Source organism: Nothobranchius furzeri, chromosome 16, assembly GCF_043380555.1.
Source record: "Nothobranchius furzeri strain GRZ-AD chromosome 16, NfurGRZ-RIMD1, whole genome shotgun sequence".
Classification (NCBI taxonomy): domain Eukaryota; kingdom Metazoa; phylum Chordata; class Actinopteri; order Cyprinodontiformes; family Nothobranchiidae; genus Nothobranchius; species Nothobranchius furzeri.
This window is the reverse complement of record NC_091756.1, coordinates 55,670,595-55,688,418: the sequence shown is the minus strand read 5'-3', so window position 1 is coordinate 55,688,418 and position 17,824 is coordinate 55,670,595. Positions and strand designations below refer to the sequence as shown.

General features: G+C 41.0%; 1 protein-coding gene across 4 annotated transcripts in view; it reads right to left on the bottom strand.

The window, feature by feature from the left end:
- Positions 1 to 1,871: 1,871 nt before the first annotated feature.
- Positions 1,872 to 17,824, bottom strand: part of nfic (nuclear factor I/C) — a 37,622-nt gene continuing 21,669 nt past the window's right edge. For 3 of the 4 annotated variants that reach the window (XM_015974233.3, XM_015974235.3, XM_054749587.2), the window contains 2 exons: positions 17,524 to 17,701; positions 1,872 to 8,791 (listed from right to left, as the gene is read on the bottom strand). In XM_015974233.3, coding sequence (XP_015829719.1) covers positions 8,667 to 8,791; positions 17,524 to 17,701 — 303 coding nt within the window. In that variant the 3' untranslated portion in view covers positions 1,872 to 8,666. Of the gene's footprint in view, positions 8,792 to 14,929; positions 15,019 to 17,523; positions 17,702 to 17,824 lie in introns of all 4 variants that reach the window. The other variant, XM_015974234.3, reaches the window with a different exon arrangement.

Here is a 17,824-nt window from a genome sequence, read left to right as displayed (position 1 = left end):
CGACTTTTTCACTCGTAGCCCTCAGCTTCAGCTCAAACTGTACGACTTCCTCGCAGGGCAGATCTCACGAGTCATGTGCTCACACTGCACGACCCAGTTCTCGGTTGCGACCTGATTGCTCACACTGTACGTCTGGTAGCAACACGTCGGCCCTAAAAATATGCTAAAAATAGCAGTTTTTACTCAACACGTCAGCCTTTTTTGTCTTGTCTTGCCTGTTGTCCTTCGGGAGTGCTGCAGGAGGACACACAGGGATTTATGGGGGTTGGATGAGGAAAACGAAATAAAGAAAGTAAATCTGTGTTTTGTGATCAGTTTAAGTTGACATGAACACGACAAACACGCTTTCTTGACAATCCTTGTGAGTAAAAAAACTTGTAGAAACAAAAACGAACAACGTGTGTTATTAGGGAAATAGCGGGCGAGCGGCGTTGATGCAGGATTGCGCATGCGCCGTGAGCGGTTCTGATACATTTTGGGTCGCAGCTGCTCGCAGCGCCGCTTCAACAGTGCGATACCCTCACGAGGGACGAGCGAAATATTAAACACGCCAGAAGTCCGTGCGAGCTCACGACTGCTGATCGGCAGCTGGTCACGTGGTGTTAATCGCCTCTCGTAACCCCCTGTACACTACACGACGCTCGGCGCAAAACTCGCCCCGATCTCGTGGATTCTCGCACGAGTGGAAAATCAGCTCAAAAAAGTGAAAAAGTCGCAGTGTACGCCCGGATTAAGTCCTTCAGGGGTACTTCCGAGTTAAAAAATGCTCATGAAATACATATGTGGAGTAACCAGGTAGGTAGGTTTTAACGTTGCTAATCTGCAACGCCTGCCTCCAGAGGGTTGAAGGTGCATTATGTAGAAATGAAGTAAAAATTGCATCCTGTGGTAAAATTTGGTTCCTGCAACCAATAAAACAACTCTGGAGCTTTTGCCGGCCGTCGTCAAATTACAATAGTTGGACACGGCACCCCCACACTCACTGATGGTAAACAGAAGTTACGTCCCTCCTTCCTTGTTTTGAAAGGAGAAAAACAGACAATCCCCACAGCTGGATATGAAATATGTTTCAGTACAACCTTCCTTCCAAAATGACAGAAAGAAACTCTTTTGGAATTTTCTCACTACATTCTTACATAATGCACCTTTAATGCTCGAAAGGCTTGAAGAAATCCAACTATGGTTGAGTCTAACCAAAAAAAAAAATAAAAAAAAATAAAATCATTATAATAATTACAATGTAATCAGATGTTAGATGAGGTAACCAGATGCTAATAAATTTAACCAAATATAAGGAAATATAACGAGTAACCAGATGATGGGATGACAGAAGATGTAACCAGATGTTTGAAGCTGTATATGGGGTTATGTAACCAGGTTTTAGATGTAACAAGAGATTTAAAGCTTTAACCTGAATTTAGAAAATGTAACCCAATCTTAAGCAATGTAACCAGATGTTAGATAATATAACCACATGTTTGGTCATGTGACCCAAGTTTAGATGCAATTAGATGTCAATGTAACCAGGTGGAAGACAATGTAAAAGGATGTTAGATGCAACCCACTGTAACTCAGATGTTAAGTAAAATAACCAGATGTTAGGCGATGTACCCATCCCTTTATGGATAGATTATTGTTTAGTTAACATCCAACCTGATCAGGTTTACCTAGTAGACCGTGTGTTGCTGTTCAACTCACTTTGGACCTAATCTGTTCGTCTACATTTATACAGCCCATGTCTCACCTCAGCGCTCTGAACAATGGAGGGGAGAGGACTTCTATCACTGACCTCTTACCAAGTCCTGATTCAGAGTCATATAAAGCCATCATGTATGGCTTTTTTCTGCCCCCACCAAAAATACTTTCAGGTGTGATCTTTATGCCATAAAATTTTATTTTATTAGGACAGACACAGAAACGGCAGCATTCCTTCAGAGTTTAAAGAAAAATTACATTATAGAGTAGTACAACAGCAAAACGAAACTGAAGTTAATGAAATACATAATGAGCCTAATATTGCATCTATTTTAAATGTGTTGCAATCTCAATCCTCCACATTCATTAATTGTCAATTTCACTTCTAAAATCACAATTTCTCGGTTTTCTTCATCAATTTATTGTGGGATGTAGCCACTATTTAAAGACCCATAAAATAAATTTAATCAACATCATTCTCAATCAAGATTAAGTTAAAAACTATAAATATTTTATACATATTGCTGTGTTTTAAAGCGATTATTCAACAAGGAAGATTATGACAATAGTATTTGAAAGAAAAATTGAAGTTAAAATCCAAGCTGAGTAGAAACAGGATGCGTGGCCTTTGGTCTGGTGACAAGACTGCCCACATGTGTGATGAACTCCTGAGGAGTCAGAGAGTTGGAGAAGCCTGGAAGTCTAAAAGTGAATATGTTTGAAATATTGTTAGCTTTTAGCAGCTTGGCCTCACTGGCTGAATGCTAGCCAAAATTTTTTTTGCAATACTGACAACGATGCTGCTTGCATTATTTCATTATTCATGCAACTAACACAGCAAGCATTACTTAAAAATGTAACAAAGGTATGCAGAATGTCAGAAAAAATGTTTATCTTGTGAACATTTAGGGAGGACACCAACATATCTTTCAGAATCCACCATGCTCCAAACCTTCTTCATCCACAACACACACCCACACTAGTAAGTGTGTGATTGATGTTCCACATTTACCTTACAGTCACCACTCACTTCAGACAATCAGTCAATCCAGAAAACAACAAACATCCTCCTTCCAAATTCTCTCTTGTAGAAGAAAATGAAACCATTTCATCCTTTAGAGCCTTCCACTTCCCCCAGACTTCAACTTTAATCTGTTAGCCTGCAACGCTGGTTAGCAACAAACCCACCTGCAGCTTTTATAGGCGCAAACACCAGATAGATTTTCAATAAACAATTTGTTTTCTAGCTGTAAAAGGCACATTATGTTTCGTGAATTGTTGTGCAAGAGAGCATGGCTATTAAGAGAGTTCAAACAAAAACAGCCCTTCCATCCACTATCCACTGGTGTCATGCAGATGCGCATCATCCTGCTGAGCAATGCATTCTTCAAGTTAGCGCACCGCCAAACAGAACACTAAAGCTTCAGGCCAACTTTCTTTTGCCCCAGTGGTTTGTAACCATATTGGCACAAAATTTATTTACATCCCAATAAAGATAGAGAGAAAAGGTGCCTGTGAACAGGAGGGGGTGGTTCAGCTTTAATTGGCTGAGTAGGTTCAAAGAAGACCGATTTAGGAACCATGTGACCCTAGTGTCAGTGCTTTAAAGCTATATATACTCTTTATTCATTTGGTCGGATTTCTGCAGCAAAACTGCAAAGGTTCAAAGAGTTGGGTTTCCGATGACCTCCGAACAAAGCTTCCCTCAAAGTACCGTCATAATGCATCACATGCATGTTCAGACAAAAATAAAGCAGATCAAATGCAGCATCTTGGCTGCAGGTGCATAATTTCAAATAATCAAGAATCTGAATCCAATACAAATACTGTATCTGTGGGACTAAATATGTAGTATATAAAAAATATAGTGTATTTTACACATATCATAAACATGAACGCCTCCCTGCTACGCCCATTCTGACTGCAACAATGCACAGTGTCAAAAATCCCAAACAACATTAAAAGTGACTTTATATTTAAATAAATAATAATAATAAAACTATCGACTGCTCATTTAAAATGAGATCAAAAAGGTACCATTCTTAAATTTCTGTATCAGTTACTCTGTTTTTGACTACGACAGGAGAACGCAGTGAGGTAATTACCCCAACCTGACAAGCTGCACTTTGTCAGCCTGGATCAGTTTTAAAGAAACTACCATACTGACGTTATTTATTGAGAACATTTAAAAACAGCATCACAGCTGACCAAGGTGATGCTCAAAAACAAACAAGGACGGTCCACGGTAAAAATGGCTGAATAGAAGAGCAGACAAAGTGACAAAGTAAGGTTAAATACAGTATTAGTGAAATACTAAAAATGTGAATTAAACATAAAAAATACTGATAGATAAGAAAGGTGAACGGAGAAAGCAGAGTAGAATAAAACACACATAGGTGAGCGACAGGTGGAAAAACTGGTTCACTGACCAAAAGCTAAAAGATAAAGACAGGCCTTCAGTACAGACTTAAGAGTGTATTTCAGAGTTAGGGGGGCAAATGAAAAGGCCCCTCTTCTCCACAAAAAGTTCTGGTAAGGCTTGGTACAATCTGGCTTTAGCTCTTATCATGACTGAATTCTACTTTGAACAAAATGTTTATTTAAATGCAGTTATTCTGTTTAAAGCAGGGGTGTCAATCTCATTTTAGCTCAGGGGCCACATTGAGGGAAATCTAGTCCCAAGTGGGCCAGACCGGTAAAAAAAAAAAAAACTTCAGATTGTTTTCTTTGTTTTAATACAATCAATATAAAACAAGGCTGGAGCCTGAGGACAGTGTAACACAAGTACAACACCTGAAGTGTACTTGAAAAATTTGAAAAAAAAAAAATAAAAAAATCAACAAATAAAAAAAAACATTCCTTAGTGATTCAAAGAGCTTACTGATCACATGGCAAGATCAGTTTCATGCAGCACTTAAAGTATATTTGACTCATTTTACTTTACATGTTTTAGCTTTCACCAGAACATCAATATCAGAAGTCACACCCTGAGTGGCGGCCAACTTCAGGATGTGATTCAAGTTCTTGTGTGAGCCTTGAGCGCAGCTTTGTTTTATTTATACTCATTACAGAGAAAAGTTGCTCACAAAGATACGTTTATTTTCACTCTACATTGTAAAGTATGAAAATAAAGTTTACACAACCATCTCGGGGGCCGGATTTAATCCGCTTGCGGGCCAGATCCAGCCCGCGGGCCGCATATTTGACACCCCTGGTTTAAAGCCATCTAATGGTGGAATTTCACGCTGCATCACACGATTTCTCTATTTGGTCCCATTTTGTGCAAACACTGGAGAAAAGTTTAAAACTCAGTGAATATTGAGCCAACCACAGTTCAGCGTGAAGATGCACCTGAAGTTGGATCTTTCTGTTTAATAAAGGAGGCTCTGGGTTATAGTCCTCTGTGTGCATCAATCACTTAGAAAAGTGATGTTAGCGATTTCTGAGCAGTTTACTGATCCACCCGTCAGCTGATGGGAACAGAAACACGATTTTATCCTCTGCAAAGTCTTGACTTGCTTTGGTTATCTCACTTTTGTTCGTGCCTTACCTCCTTTCTAATAAATATTTTATGTAATTTCATCTCTGATTACCAACTTTTTAAACATTTATATTGTATGAAAAATGCACCATTATGTCAAGGCCTGTTTTTTCTCTCTTTAAGTGCAGTAAGAATTGTATTCTACTAAATCTTTTTAAATAGATTACTAAAGAAATCTAATATCCATCCATCCATCCATCTTCTGAACCCGCTTGTCCACGCAAGGTCGCGGGGGGTGGGTCGCTGGTGCCTATCTCCAGCGGTCAATGGGCAATCAGGCGAGGTACACCCTGGACAGGTTGCCAGTCCATCGCAGGGCGAAATCTAATATGTTATATTTTACCCTTCTAAAAAAATTACCAAAAAAAAAAGGCAGAAAATTTTGCCAAAAGGGGCCACTTTGGCATTTTTATTTTGCTGTCAAACAATCTCCTCTCAAGATTTTGTCTTTAAAGTGTTTTGTTTTCTGTGCTCACTGTGGGATGTCATTCTGAAGAACCGTGGGCTGCACAAGAGGGAAAGGATGGAAAGAAAGGTCCTGATAAGAAAAACGACATTCCCAGTCAAAACAAACGAGGAAACAGTTTCAGTGAATGAGTTAATACCTGCAGCTGTTTAGGTCGGGAATCAAAACTGTAAAATCAAAATGACACCGTCTAATTAACCATCAGAGCTCCGCCTGAAGATGACAGTGGAGCAGGTAATAAGGTACACCAGCAATCCAAACAGCTGCTTCTTCTTGTTTACATCACTTTGTTACTTGGTTTATAGCCACACATAAATATTACATAAGCCAGATCTTAACCTGCAACTAATGTTAAAAAATATAGTTGAAACTTTTAAAATGCCCTAAATTACCTGTAATAACACAATACATCTTTTAGGCTGACAGTAATACTGTAAACTCTGGTATACTTTAAGGAAGACCTACAATAAAAACTCTTTAAACCTTCAGGGTTTTTGCATCTATTTGATTAGATTGTTCCAGTATCAGACAGAACTATGAGGACATAGAAATGCTGTTTATTTCTGATTGTTCTTCCTGGATTTCATCAGAAAAGGAATCTGTCAAATCACTGTTGTCATGGTGATCTGGCTGACCTCAGAGATCCTCTTTAATGATCCCTTACAACTCAACATAACCAGCTGAGCTGTTAATCTGAAATCGGTTTTGCTTTCTTTTACACGTAGAGACAAATACAGGCTGTTTCACAGCTGCATAAAAACAACATATGTCAACAAAGAACTTTCTCTTTAAGAAAACGTCCATATACTCAGGATTTTCTCCTTCAAAGCAAAGTGAGAATAAGGTGTGATGTGTCAGTCAATGGGCCATTCCCATCTGTACCGGGTCGGCCCGGGCCGGGTAGCGTAGGCTGTTTACATATCTGGGTGGCCTGGTATTTTTCCGGGCCAACCAATGGGCCATTCCCATCTGTACCGGGTCGGCCCGGGCCGGGTAGCCCCAGTCGGCCCCAGCCTGGCCCGGTTGATTCCACACATCCTTGTCTTAAGCCCATGTGGGCTGATTCTACCCACCAATCAGAGGCTTGCTCTAATGGAAGGTGTGAATGGGCTGATTCTACCCACCAATCAGAGGCTTGCTCTAATGGAAGGTGTGAATTTGCTGTCAGCAGTGGGTGTGTCGGCCCTGGTCGGCCTGAAGCAGACTCCCTCGAGAAGAGGGTTGAGAATGAGCCTTGGTTGGCCCGGAAAAATACCAGGCCACCCAGATATGTAAACAACCTACGCTACCCGGCCCGGGCCGACCCGGTACAGATGGGAATGGCCCACAAGTCTAATTCTCAGCCCTCTTCTCGAGGGGGTCTGCTTCAGGCCGACCAGGGCCAACACACCCACTGCTGACAGCAAACTCACACCTTCCATTAGAGCAAGCCTCTGATTGGTGGGTAGAATCAGCCCACATGGGCTTAAGGCAAGGATGTGTGGAATCAACCGGGCCAGGCTGGGGCCGACTGGGGCTACCCGGCCCGGGCCGACCCGGTACAGATGGGAATGGCCCATATAAGAGGAGAGATGTGAAGGTGCAGTTTATAGCTCATATGGAGAAAAGGGAACAGTGCCACTGTTGCTTGCTAATCTTGCATAATTATTCCATAAAAAGGTCCATCATGGTGTTTGAAATATGGCTTCTGTTGCTTCAGGTGCACATGGTTCGGAGCTGTCAAATCTACCTCATGATGGAGGGCAAATGATGCATTGGTTCAATCAGACCTTTAAACAGGTGCTAGAGTCAGCGCTCAGAACGCATTATTGATTATATTCAGCATTATCAAAGCCTCTCATGTGCTGTGAAAAGAGAGCAAACAAGTTCTCCTACAACACCAGACTAGAGACAGCTCCGTCAATGACCTAAACACCACACACACTGCTTACACCACGCTCAGATGAAACACACACAGCCTGTTTGGGGATGAGCATGACGTCATCGTTTCATCTGGCTGTGAGGGAAAATAACTGACTGCATCAAAGCGTCCTCTCACTGTCTCAATCCCAGGGATTAATTATTCATATTACCAAATGTATAAACATCAACTAGATGGGCCTCCCTTGTTGTTCTTGCCAAGATGTGCCCAGCTGCTTTACTGCTCACAAACACACTTCAAAAGGACCTCCTCTCACCCTCTGAACTACTCCTTAACTCAGCATGTCTTTACCTTACAAGGTTGGGATACCTTACGGGGACGTGGTGTCTCTGGGAGGACCAGACATGGCTATAATGTTGTTTTATTAAACACATATCCAGTATGTTTACTCTTTCAAATGTCTGGGAAAACCATTGATAAGAGCTCATATTCCACTGTCACTTCATATTTCTGGTAAAAAGAAAAAAAATATTTACAAAATGCAAGCCGTGCATAAAGATGAATGGTTTCATGTTCATGATTGTCCATAAAAAAGACAAAAATCAGTCTTTAGTAGGAGAAAAGAGAGAATTAAATGTGCCGTTTCAGCTCAATTCAATAACCGCTAGAAAATGCAAAAAAACATTAAATGTAAACAGGGTCTAGCTTTCTAGTCAGTTTAGAAAAAAATGGAGGCTTAATTGCATATATTATAAGCAGCACCTGCAGCAGAGAGAGGCATTCCAAGTGTTCAGGGGACTGGGGGGCTGGGGTCAGGGCTTAAATAGGCCTTCATCTGGATTCAGAACAAATGACCAAGAGTAAAAGCTGACATCCAAAAGCAACAGACCTCATTTTTGGGATGCAGTTGAGTTTCAAGCTTTGTAGGATCTGAAGTCATGAAGTGAGGTTCTGTTCAGCAGTTCATCAGAATCTACCAGAGATCTGCGCCAATTCACAGGTTTTATGTGGAAATTGGGCTTGTTTCCACAGACCATCTGTAACAACCATTATTATCCAACTTCCAACAGATGGTCTCCGCTGGCTACAAGCACATATAGAAATTATAGTGAGGAGTATATTTTTCTTCTGGTGATATCCTGACAAGATTGTTTCCTTTCCTCCAGGATATTACTGTCATGACCTTCATTTTTCCTCCAGAGTTCACTCAGTTGCCCAGGTACCACGACTGGAAGAAAAGCAGAAGCAAATATCAAATATTATACTTATGGATTATAAAAAAAAAACAGTCTGCATTTCATTCAGACAAAAATATCTTAAATGACGACAAATGAACCTACAAATCTGTTTAAATATTCAGACGCTCCCTCACACTATGTGTGTCTACTATCCTGGGTCCTGTCTGACATTGTTTATGTTTATGTTTATGTGCTTAGCAGACGCTTTTACCCAAAGCGACTTACAATTTTTTTTTAACCTATAGGGCATGTTGTGATCTGTGGGGGAAACCGGAGTACCCAGAGGAAACCCACGCATGCATGGGGAGAACACACAACTCCATGCAGAAAGGCCGCAGCCGAGTTTCGAACCTGCGACCTTCGTGTTGCGAGGCAACAGTGCTAACCACTGCGCCACCATGTAAAAGACCATCTTACATGTTTATGTATTTAGCAGACGCTTTGTCCAAAGTGACTTACAAGTGATAATGAAGCCAGCAGGTTCCCCTTGAAGCTAACAACAAACACTAATCAGTCAATCCTAGGTGGCATTGAGGCAGCATAATCAATCATAGAGGGAAGTGAACAGGGAGTGTACAATCTTGTTGCATGTTGCACGTGACTGGCTGATCATTGGATGGAATTGTGCATCTCTAGGTAGACCAAGCTGTACAGAGAGGTGTTTTCATTATCTTAGCTGTTCCATCACTCTCCTGTGCAGAGATCTAAGGTTGTTTCTGAGATCTGTTGTACTGCCGGGGAAGAAAGTAGCATCAGACGACGGGATTTGGTGTCTTATTTCTGACATTTGGACATCTCACCTGGGATGGGAAAACATCAACACAACTCTACCACTCACTCTGATCGCTCTGCAATGTTGATGTTTAATCTCCACAAATCAACACAAGACTGAAGGAGTTCTGCTGTGTGGTGGAGTTGCTAATGCTAATGGTTAGCTTCTACTAGCCGCGACGCTCTCTGCCGTTTCCTGGACGTTAAAACAACAGCCTTCCCTATCGCGAGTCAAGATGGGTGAGTCCATGAATGTTAAGTGACAGTGTGGCGTAGACCTGTCAGGCTTTTCAAATCCTAGAGTTTCACCGTCTATTTTATATCAGAAGCTAATGCAGGAGATAGGTGTAGGAGACTATTTTCATGTTCAGTCAGAACAAAAAAACTCAGAGTGACTGATTATAATCAGAAACAATAAGTAAAATATGGTTTCTAAGTGAAGGACCTATTTAAGACAACATAAATCTACTTCATGCTCTGTGATTAGCTGTAATCTCATCAGGCTAAGATCAATAAAGAACTTTCTACACAACTGCCTTAAAAAAACATCTTAGGTGTGTTCTTGCTGTGTCTTTCTAAATCCATGCTTTCGTTCTTTTTTAAACACAGAAACAGTTTTGTTTACCTGTTAGTAGCAACAGTTTCGCCGACGGCTGCTGGCTTCTTCAGGCTGACGCTGATGGTGGCGCGTCACTTCCTTCTCCGTTTATCTGCGGGCAGCAGAGGACGTTGTCGCCCTCTACTGCCCGCTTTCGGAGAGGGGAAAGCGGGCAGTAGAGGGCGACAACGTCCTCTGCTGCCCGCAGATAAACGGAGAAGGAAGTGACGCGCCACCATCAGCGTCAGCCTGAAGAAGCCGGTAGCCGTCGGCGAAACTGTTGCTACAAACAGGTAAACAAAACTGTTTCTGTGTTTAAAAAAGAACAAAAGCATGCCTTAAAAAAAGCTGAATTGCTTTGGACAGCTAGGCAGATGTTGCCTTACAACAGTTGCTTCTTTCCTAGGGTTCAACACACATCTGAAACTGTAACACTACCGTTAAAGAAGAGCAGTCCTCATCCGTTTGTACTTGAAAGTAAAAAAAAACGCCAACGACATTCATGACAATTCCCAAATAACACTGCATTCTATTTAATGTTTTCCACTTTGGCTTTAAAATTAACCATTGCAGTTCTGATTAGATCTTAGAAACCAGAATAATTCTGTTCTGCTACTTTTGGGATACAATGTAGTTTGTGACATGACTGATCATATAATTCCTATATAATATTTTGAGCACAGTTAAATAAACCTATTGGTCACAAAGTGGGGCTCGTCTCACAGAAGTTTTTTTTTTTAAAGGAACTCCAGCTATGAGGTTGTTTATGCCAAAATAAGCCACAAGTTTTCTGTTGTACCAAAATACGATGTTAGAAACACAAAATATTGCTGTTTATTTATAAATCTACAATATTTAGTACATTTTTGGACATACGTAGGACGCCATGTTTTCCGCATGCAATGCACTCTGGGGGCAATGACGTATATTGGTTGCCCTTGGAAGAGTAGCTATTGACGCTAGTGATTGTTTACGCGCTCACCGTATTAATAATTAAGTTAAATGCTGCATTGTGCTGGTTTTGGATGTAATTTCCAGTCAGAGGGCAACAAGCGGAGTGATGTGAGTTTACACAGCTTTCCCACTGGCAAGAAGAGGAGAAAGCAGTGGGAAGGTGCCTGTAGACGGACACAACTTCCCAAAGATCCACGGCTGTGTTCCCAACATTTTTCTCCTGATGTGTTTGAGGCTTATAGTCGACCACAACTACTTATAGAGCTCACCAGAGTGGCTGGGTATCAGATAAGGTGGAAAGTAAATGCTTTACCGACCATTTTCCCACACAAGGAGCCTAAACGCCCTCGGAGAGACAAGAGCCGCTGGACGCTCTCCTGAGCCGACAATCCGCTCCTGCCGCTCCTGTCATGTTGGGCGAACCACCTCGTTACGGATGAAGCTGAACATTCACCTCTCCCGTCAGTAAAACAAGCAGTAATTGTAGCAATACAGTGTTCTCCAAGTATTTAATATCTGCAAAAATGATTAACGTCGTTTCACTGAAAATCCTAATCATCTATAAAGCACATGACAGCTCTGGATGCCAATATTCTCCAAAACCATTGGTAATTGAATAAGTTTGATCACACGATAGCTTACCGTTAACTTCTGCTGACAAAAATGTGAGCACTCTCCTTCTTGGTTACCAAGGAGATGCATTTGCTGCACACGCACCACCGGTTTTGTCCTGCACTCGCTTCATCCCGCCTTTCTTGCTCTTCATTTTGATGCTCGTTTTGTGAAACATCGTCAGTGATGTCCTCATTAATGTTTCACTCTGGTTCAAAGTGAAAAGGCTGAACAGATGACATGTTGATGTCGCTGAACAGTCACTACAGGGTCCCAAAGCCGGCCGGTGCAACTGAGGTACAACCAAATGATGTCACTACCCAGAGTGCATTGCAACGCTAACAACAATGGTGACCTACGAGTTAAACAAATTTTATAAAAATGAAGACATTAAGAAGGTTTTTTACACCACTTTAATATAATTGATAGTAACTTTTATCTTTTAAGAACCACAAGGTTTTGCAACCTGGGTTCCTTTTAATAAGCCTGTTTGGTTTGTGCCCCACTGGCCACTTTGTGCGTGATGCCCATGAGCAAAGTGCCAGAGAAGAGGATGCCAAACTTCTCTGGCCCCTAATGGCCATTCCCATGAACATTTTCTTAGCAGGTTTCCCAGCTTGTTGTTTTCGTGCATCTCTCCTCCCTCCTCTAACCAGTCAGTACTGATGTCTGTTCTACCTAAATCTGTTTCTACTGGAACAAGTGACCCAGAACAACTTTTATCAAGTGTAGCGTCATGAATGTCTCTGCTGCATCTGCTCGAGCAGAGACATAAAGTCTCTGACACAGGCCTAATCTACATGAGATACTGGCCAAGGTCTTTCATGCACTCTGCTCATCTGAACTGCTTCACCTTTTACAGCTCAAGACAAAGACGAAGAACTCTCTTGATAAACACATAATCAAACAACGTTTGTTATTGCTAATAATAATGTGAGCCCAATGTTCAATCAGTCTGTGAAATGACAATGTTATTACTTGATATTATAATCCTGTAATCAGTAGTGTTTTACAAGTAATTATAATCCTGGACATTTGCACTAGACACTAATGACATAGAGTAATGATAAAGTCACACGACACATTTCCTTTTGTCTGATCCAATCAGAACCTTCGTTTCTGATGCGAGGCGTGGTTTTCTGTGGTGTTTGTATAAACCCTCTTTTGCATGTCAAATTCTGATTCGCCAGTAAACCAAAATATGACAAATGCTTCTCCGGATTTGCTGGTTCTGATAGCAACATTCCACACACACCATCATCTCACGTCTCACTCCAACTTAGTCCATCAGTACACAGGGTGTTTAAAGTTAGTCTTGTTTAAACTGTGTAGAAATAAATTTCTTAACTATTATAAACCTGACTCTCTCCCTTTCCTCGGAGTTAATACGAAGTGTCACGTAATCCCTGCAATAAAAAGTTCTGATCTTCTGGTTAAAATATTCAAAGATCCATCGCATTGATATTTCATATTTCTATGGAATCTCACATTTTACGGTTCATAAGTAAGATGTAAACTACCAATACTTTACACAGGTTTAGAGTTTGATGTGATCTGTTTATTGTGCACCACTAATTTCTAGAAATATCCATCAAACTGTTGTTGAAAATGAATGAAATGATGCCCAGTTGTTGAAAAATATTGGTGGCTTTGTAACATTATAACCATAAAAAGCAGGTCTTAAAATACATGAGAGCAGGTTTAAGTCTCTGGACGACGCTGTATTAGGTCCGATCTCAATACTCACACTGCACCCTGCGGTCTTCAGCAACGTGCACTTGGAGAAAGTGCGCGGTAGGGTTCGAGTGCGTAGTACACAAGTGTGCAAATAATTGCAGAATTGAGACAGGGAGCAACGCATGCCGGAATGCTGGTCGCTGTGAAACTTTTTTCAGAAACCTTTATTAACAACTTTTAAACAAACAGCCAAACGGTTATTTGAAATAAATTTACATTTATTGCTGCTTTGACTAAAAGTTTCAGAGCATCAACTAATCACCCCAAAATTAACTAATTTCATTAGAAAATACATATTTTCAGAAAAGGAACTTGAGCCTTTTATCCTGTAGCAATGACTAGTGGGTAATACCCTTGCCCAAGTTTGGGTGAAGTGCAGATTAACTCATTCACTGCCATTGATGATGACTAAAGTCGTCATTTTAGATCCAGCCGTTCACTGTTGTCATTTGCATTTTTTTTTACTGTTTGGGCATTGGAACGAGCCCCCACGCTGAGAGAACAAACATCTCAGCTCTGATGCCGATCTTCATCCGCATACGTCACACATCATGTGACGACGAAAGGAAGCAGAAAATCCATGTGTTAGGAGATCGTTTTGGGCCGTTCCTGTAAAAAAAAGTGAGGCGCGAACCGGAAAAGTGTCTGCCGATCACAATTCGACAACGGATTATGAAAGAACGAATAAAGATCGAAACACACGGATTCTTCCTGATGTAAGAGGTGAGTCTCCGCTTTGTTTTGGCGTCGACATCATCCTAGCGCGCAACGTTCTGTGACTCTTAAAAAACAGTAAAAACGGTGAGAAACGCTGGCAGGGCTTTACTGATCAGGAAACGGCTGGCAGTGAATGAGTTAACGGCGCAATGGGGGCGTGGTCAACTTCCGCACTTGAGAATCGGGACAACCTACACACTCGCCCCCCTGGCCGGGAACGTGCAATTGAAGGGCGCAAAGGTGCAAGTGCGAGTATTGAGATTGGGCCTTAGATGCCATGTCTTTTCTACGGGAGCCCATGAGGACAAAATGCATTTACTGATTTGTAACAAACAGTTACAAAACTTTCTTCATTCTTAAATGTTGTTTTACACAATTACCTCTTCACTTGTTGCTAGTGATGAAAGGGAGTCTGATGTGCTTGTTGTTTTGCTGAAGTTTGCACTCCCCACTAATCAGTCAATCCTAGGTGGATTGACTGATTAGCGGATGAATTGCTTTTTGACCCTAATAGGCATCCATTGGTAAGGTCTTACTCCAACACAAAATTACTGCTTGTTTGCAACAATTTAGGTATCTACTGCCCCCTATCGCCAGGAAAATTACACGCTTTAGATTGCTCAGTGCTGATATGCATTAACCTGCAGAGCTGAATTCTCAGAGTCAGCAGAATGGTTGTTTTGACTTTTTGGCTCATCTCTGTAAATCAGTCTGGAAATGTCAAATGAGCCTTACTAACCTGAGCTTGGTAGAGTCCACCTGGGTCACGGGGGGTGACTCCAACGAAGGAGGACTGACTGGCAGGGGGGGTCCCAGGAGCAGAGTATGCTGAGGGAGTTAAATAAGTGTTATACACTCTTATGTTACTTTTAAAAATCAATCTTACTTAAAGCTGTATGATGCAGCTTTTAAAAAGTGTATCAGGGTCACAAATGAAAAAGCTCTTCATAAAAAGTCTGAAAGATGTGTCTGGTGAAACAACATAGTTTTAGAGTTTTGACTGCATGTGAAAGGCCTCCATGTTGAGACAAAGAAAGAACTGAAGAGTGGGGGCGAGGAGGGGTATGAGCAGGAACTACTGGGTTTTCAGTTCCAGAACAGATCATGTAAATGAGTTCGGCCATATTTGAATGCAGCCATAGAAAAATAATGAATAATCTAAAGGAGGGTTGCAGTTAAGCAGATGAAGAAAATGGTCAGGTATGTAATACTTAATATCTTCTTAGTCCCTACACCCCCAGCAGGTCCCTGAGGTCCAGTGATGAAAGCCTACTGGTTGTGCAGCACCAGGCTAAAGACCAAAGGTGACAGATCATTTGCTGCTGTGGCCCCCAGACTCTGGAACTCTCTCTGCCTGAGCCTGAGATCAGTGGACTCAGTGGTCTCCTTTAAAAAGCAGCTGAAAACTCACCTGTTCAAGCTGGCTTTGGTGTGACCTTCATCTCCACTCTCTCCTTATTCTGTTCTCCCCAGGATTCACTGATTTCCCTCTTTCCTATTCTCACTCTCTCTCTTCCTGTGCATTTTTAAATCACAATTGTCTATTTTTGCATATTTTAAACATGTTTTAGCTAATTTTTTAAAATCTTTTTTATATTTAAAATGTTTTGTTTTTGTGAAGTGCCTTGTGATTTTTATCTTGAGAGGCACTATAGAAAAGATTGTTTTCTTTCTTTCTTTCAAACAAAGAGGAGGGGAGAGAGAAGCTGTATCCAAATCAGTCTCATTCCACGACGATTGATTTCTCATTGGTTTAAGTCTAAAGGCACACTAAGTAACTGTCATATTTTTAAATGATATTCCTGAGCCAGTAGGTGCTAAAATGATCATATCCAGAGTGAATGAACTTTCTCTCAGCCTACTCTGCTCCTTGTGGGGAGAATTCTGCGAGTCTGCGAGGGCCAGTGACCTGAAGTCTTGCAAAGTCACGTATCTTGTGAGAAACAGTTACGCTTTACGGCAATCCATGTTCACACCTCAGAACAGATGAGCTAGAAAGGGGTTGGTGTTTAATGCATCATGTTCATCATAGTGGAGCCTCTGAAGAAACAAAGTAAAGTTTTATCCAATTAAACACAAAAAAAAAAGAGAGATAACGCACGTTCGACCGAAAAAGGGGTCAAACAAGAGTCAACAACAGTTTTCTGAATCCGTCAGAAAGTCGGAGAAAGATGAGGGGATAGTTACTGGTTCACGTCATTTTAGTTTTTATTTTTAAGGACTCTACGTGAGAGGTAGTGTTCTAATCTCTCAAACTGCTCTGGATCCGGTTAGGTTTCCAGCACCAGTTACCATGGAAACAGACTCTGGTACGAAGTGAATCCGTTTAGTCGTATTCGAATTCCCAGACTGCATCTGAAAATCCTCACTAAGACACTAATCCTGCTTTAGTGAGCAGCCATCGAATAAACCAAAGAGAAGAAACTAATTTCTTGTTGCACACCAGAGAATCTGATTTATCAAATTAAAATTCATGTGCTGCATGTTTCTATCTCCTGCAAGCAGAAATGTCTTAAGTTTACCTACCTAATAATGTGACTTTTCCTCTAACTAACTTCTTCCTGTTACTCCTACATGAGCAGATGGAGCTGACACACACTTTCTACCAGCAAAATGCAAGAGTTTTCACCACTAGATAGTTCCTTTTAATGTGACCTGTGTCTACAGACTGAATAACTTGATTTAGTACAAAATAAAAAAAGTATTTTGGTTTTCTACTAGATCAGTTTCGCATCATTCCCAAAAGTCTCAAAACACAAAAACTCTGACAAAACGTGACATTATATTACCCGGATTTGACCTTCGTGTGTATTTCAACTGCAGCTAATATTCATTTATTTATAATTGTGGTTTTTCAACACTTCCCGCATTTGTTTTCCCCTCAGCTCCATATTGAGATCCATATGTCAGACCAAAGTGTCAGTCCCACACAAATCCCTCCAACAGAAAGAGTTTCCTGTTTATTTAACTTTCTAGTATTTTAATGTTTTTCTCACTTCTAGAACTTTGTTGCTTTTGTTTAACTTTACAGCTTTTAAAACTTTTTTTCTACTTTTTAGAAAAATGGTTTTGGTTTACGCCGCAAACGTGGTCATTCTTCCAGTAAAGAGTTAAACGTTCATCAATAAGACAAAGTTTTCAGTCATACAGAGACATTATATTTTTATAGGTTTGGTGTTAAATTTAGCTATTCAGTGAACTAGCAGACAGTAAACAATTATCCACAAATCTTGAATCTTTAGTCTGTCATTTCCACATGGACCTTTCAATCAGCACCTTTTATCTAAACATCATGTTTGAAGGAACATCATGTAGAAATGTATGCAAACTCACTAGGTGATGTTGGGGAGTTAGCTCCCCCTTCAGACGAAGAGGTAGAGGCCTTGGATTCCGTGGGAACTGCTGGTCGGAGGTGCGAGGATGGGGGGCTTGTCAGGGAGGGCACATGAGGGGCTAACATCTGGGCAGAGATATAATGGCCGGGCATTTTAACTTGAGTGCTGCCGTTGAGCTGGAAAATGAAAAAATCTGAGTTATTATATCTGCTTCCTATGACATTGGTAAAACTAAATGGGACATATTATCTTTTTGTTTCTAATATTGGTGATTTTGGCATACAGCTCATGAAAACCCA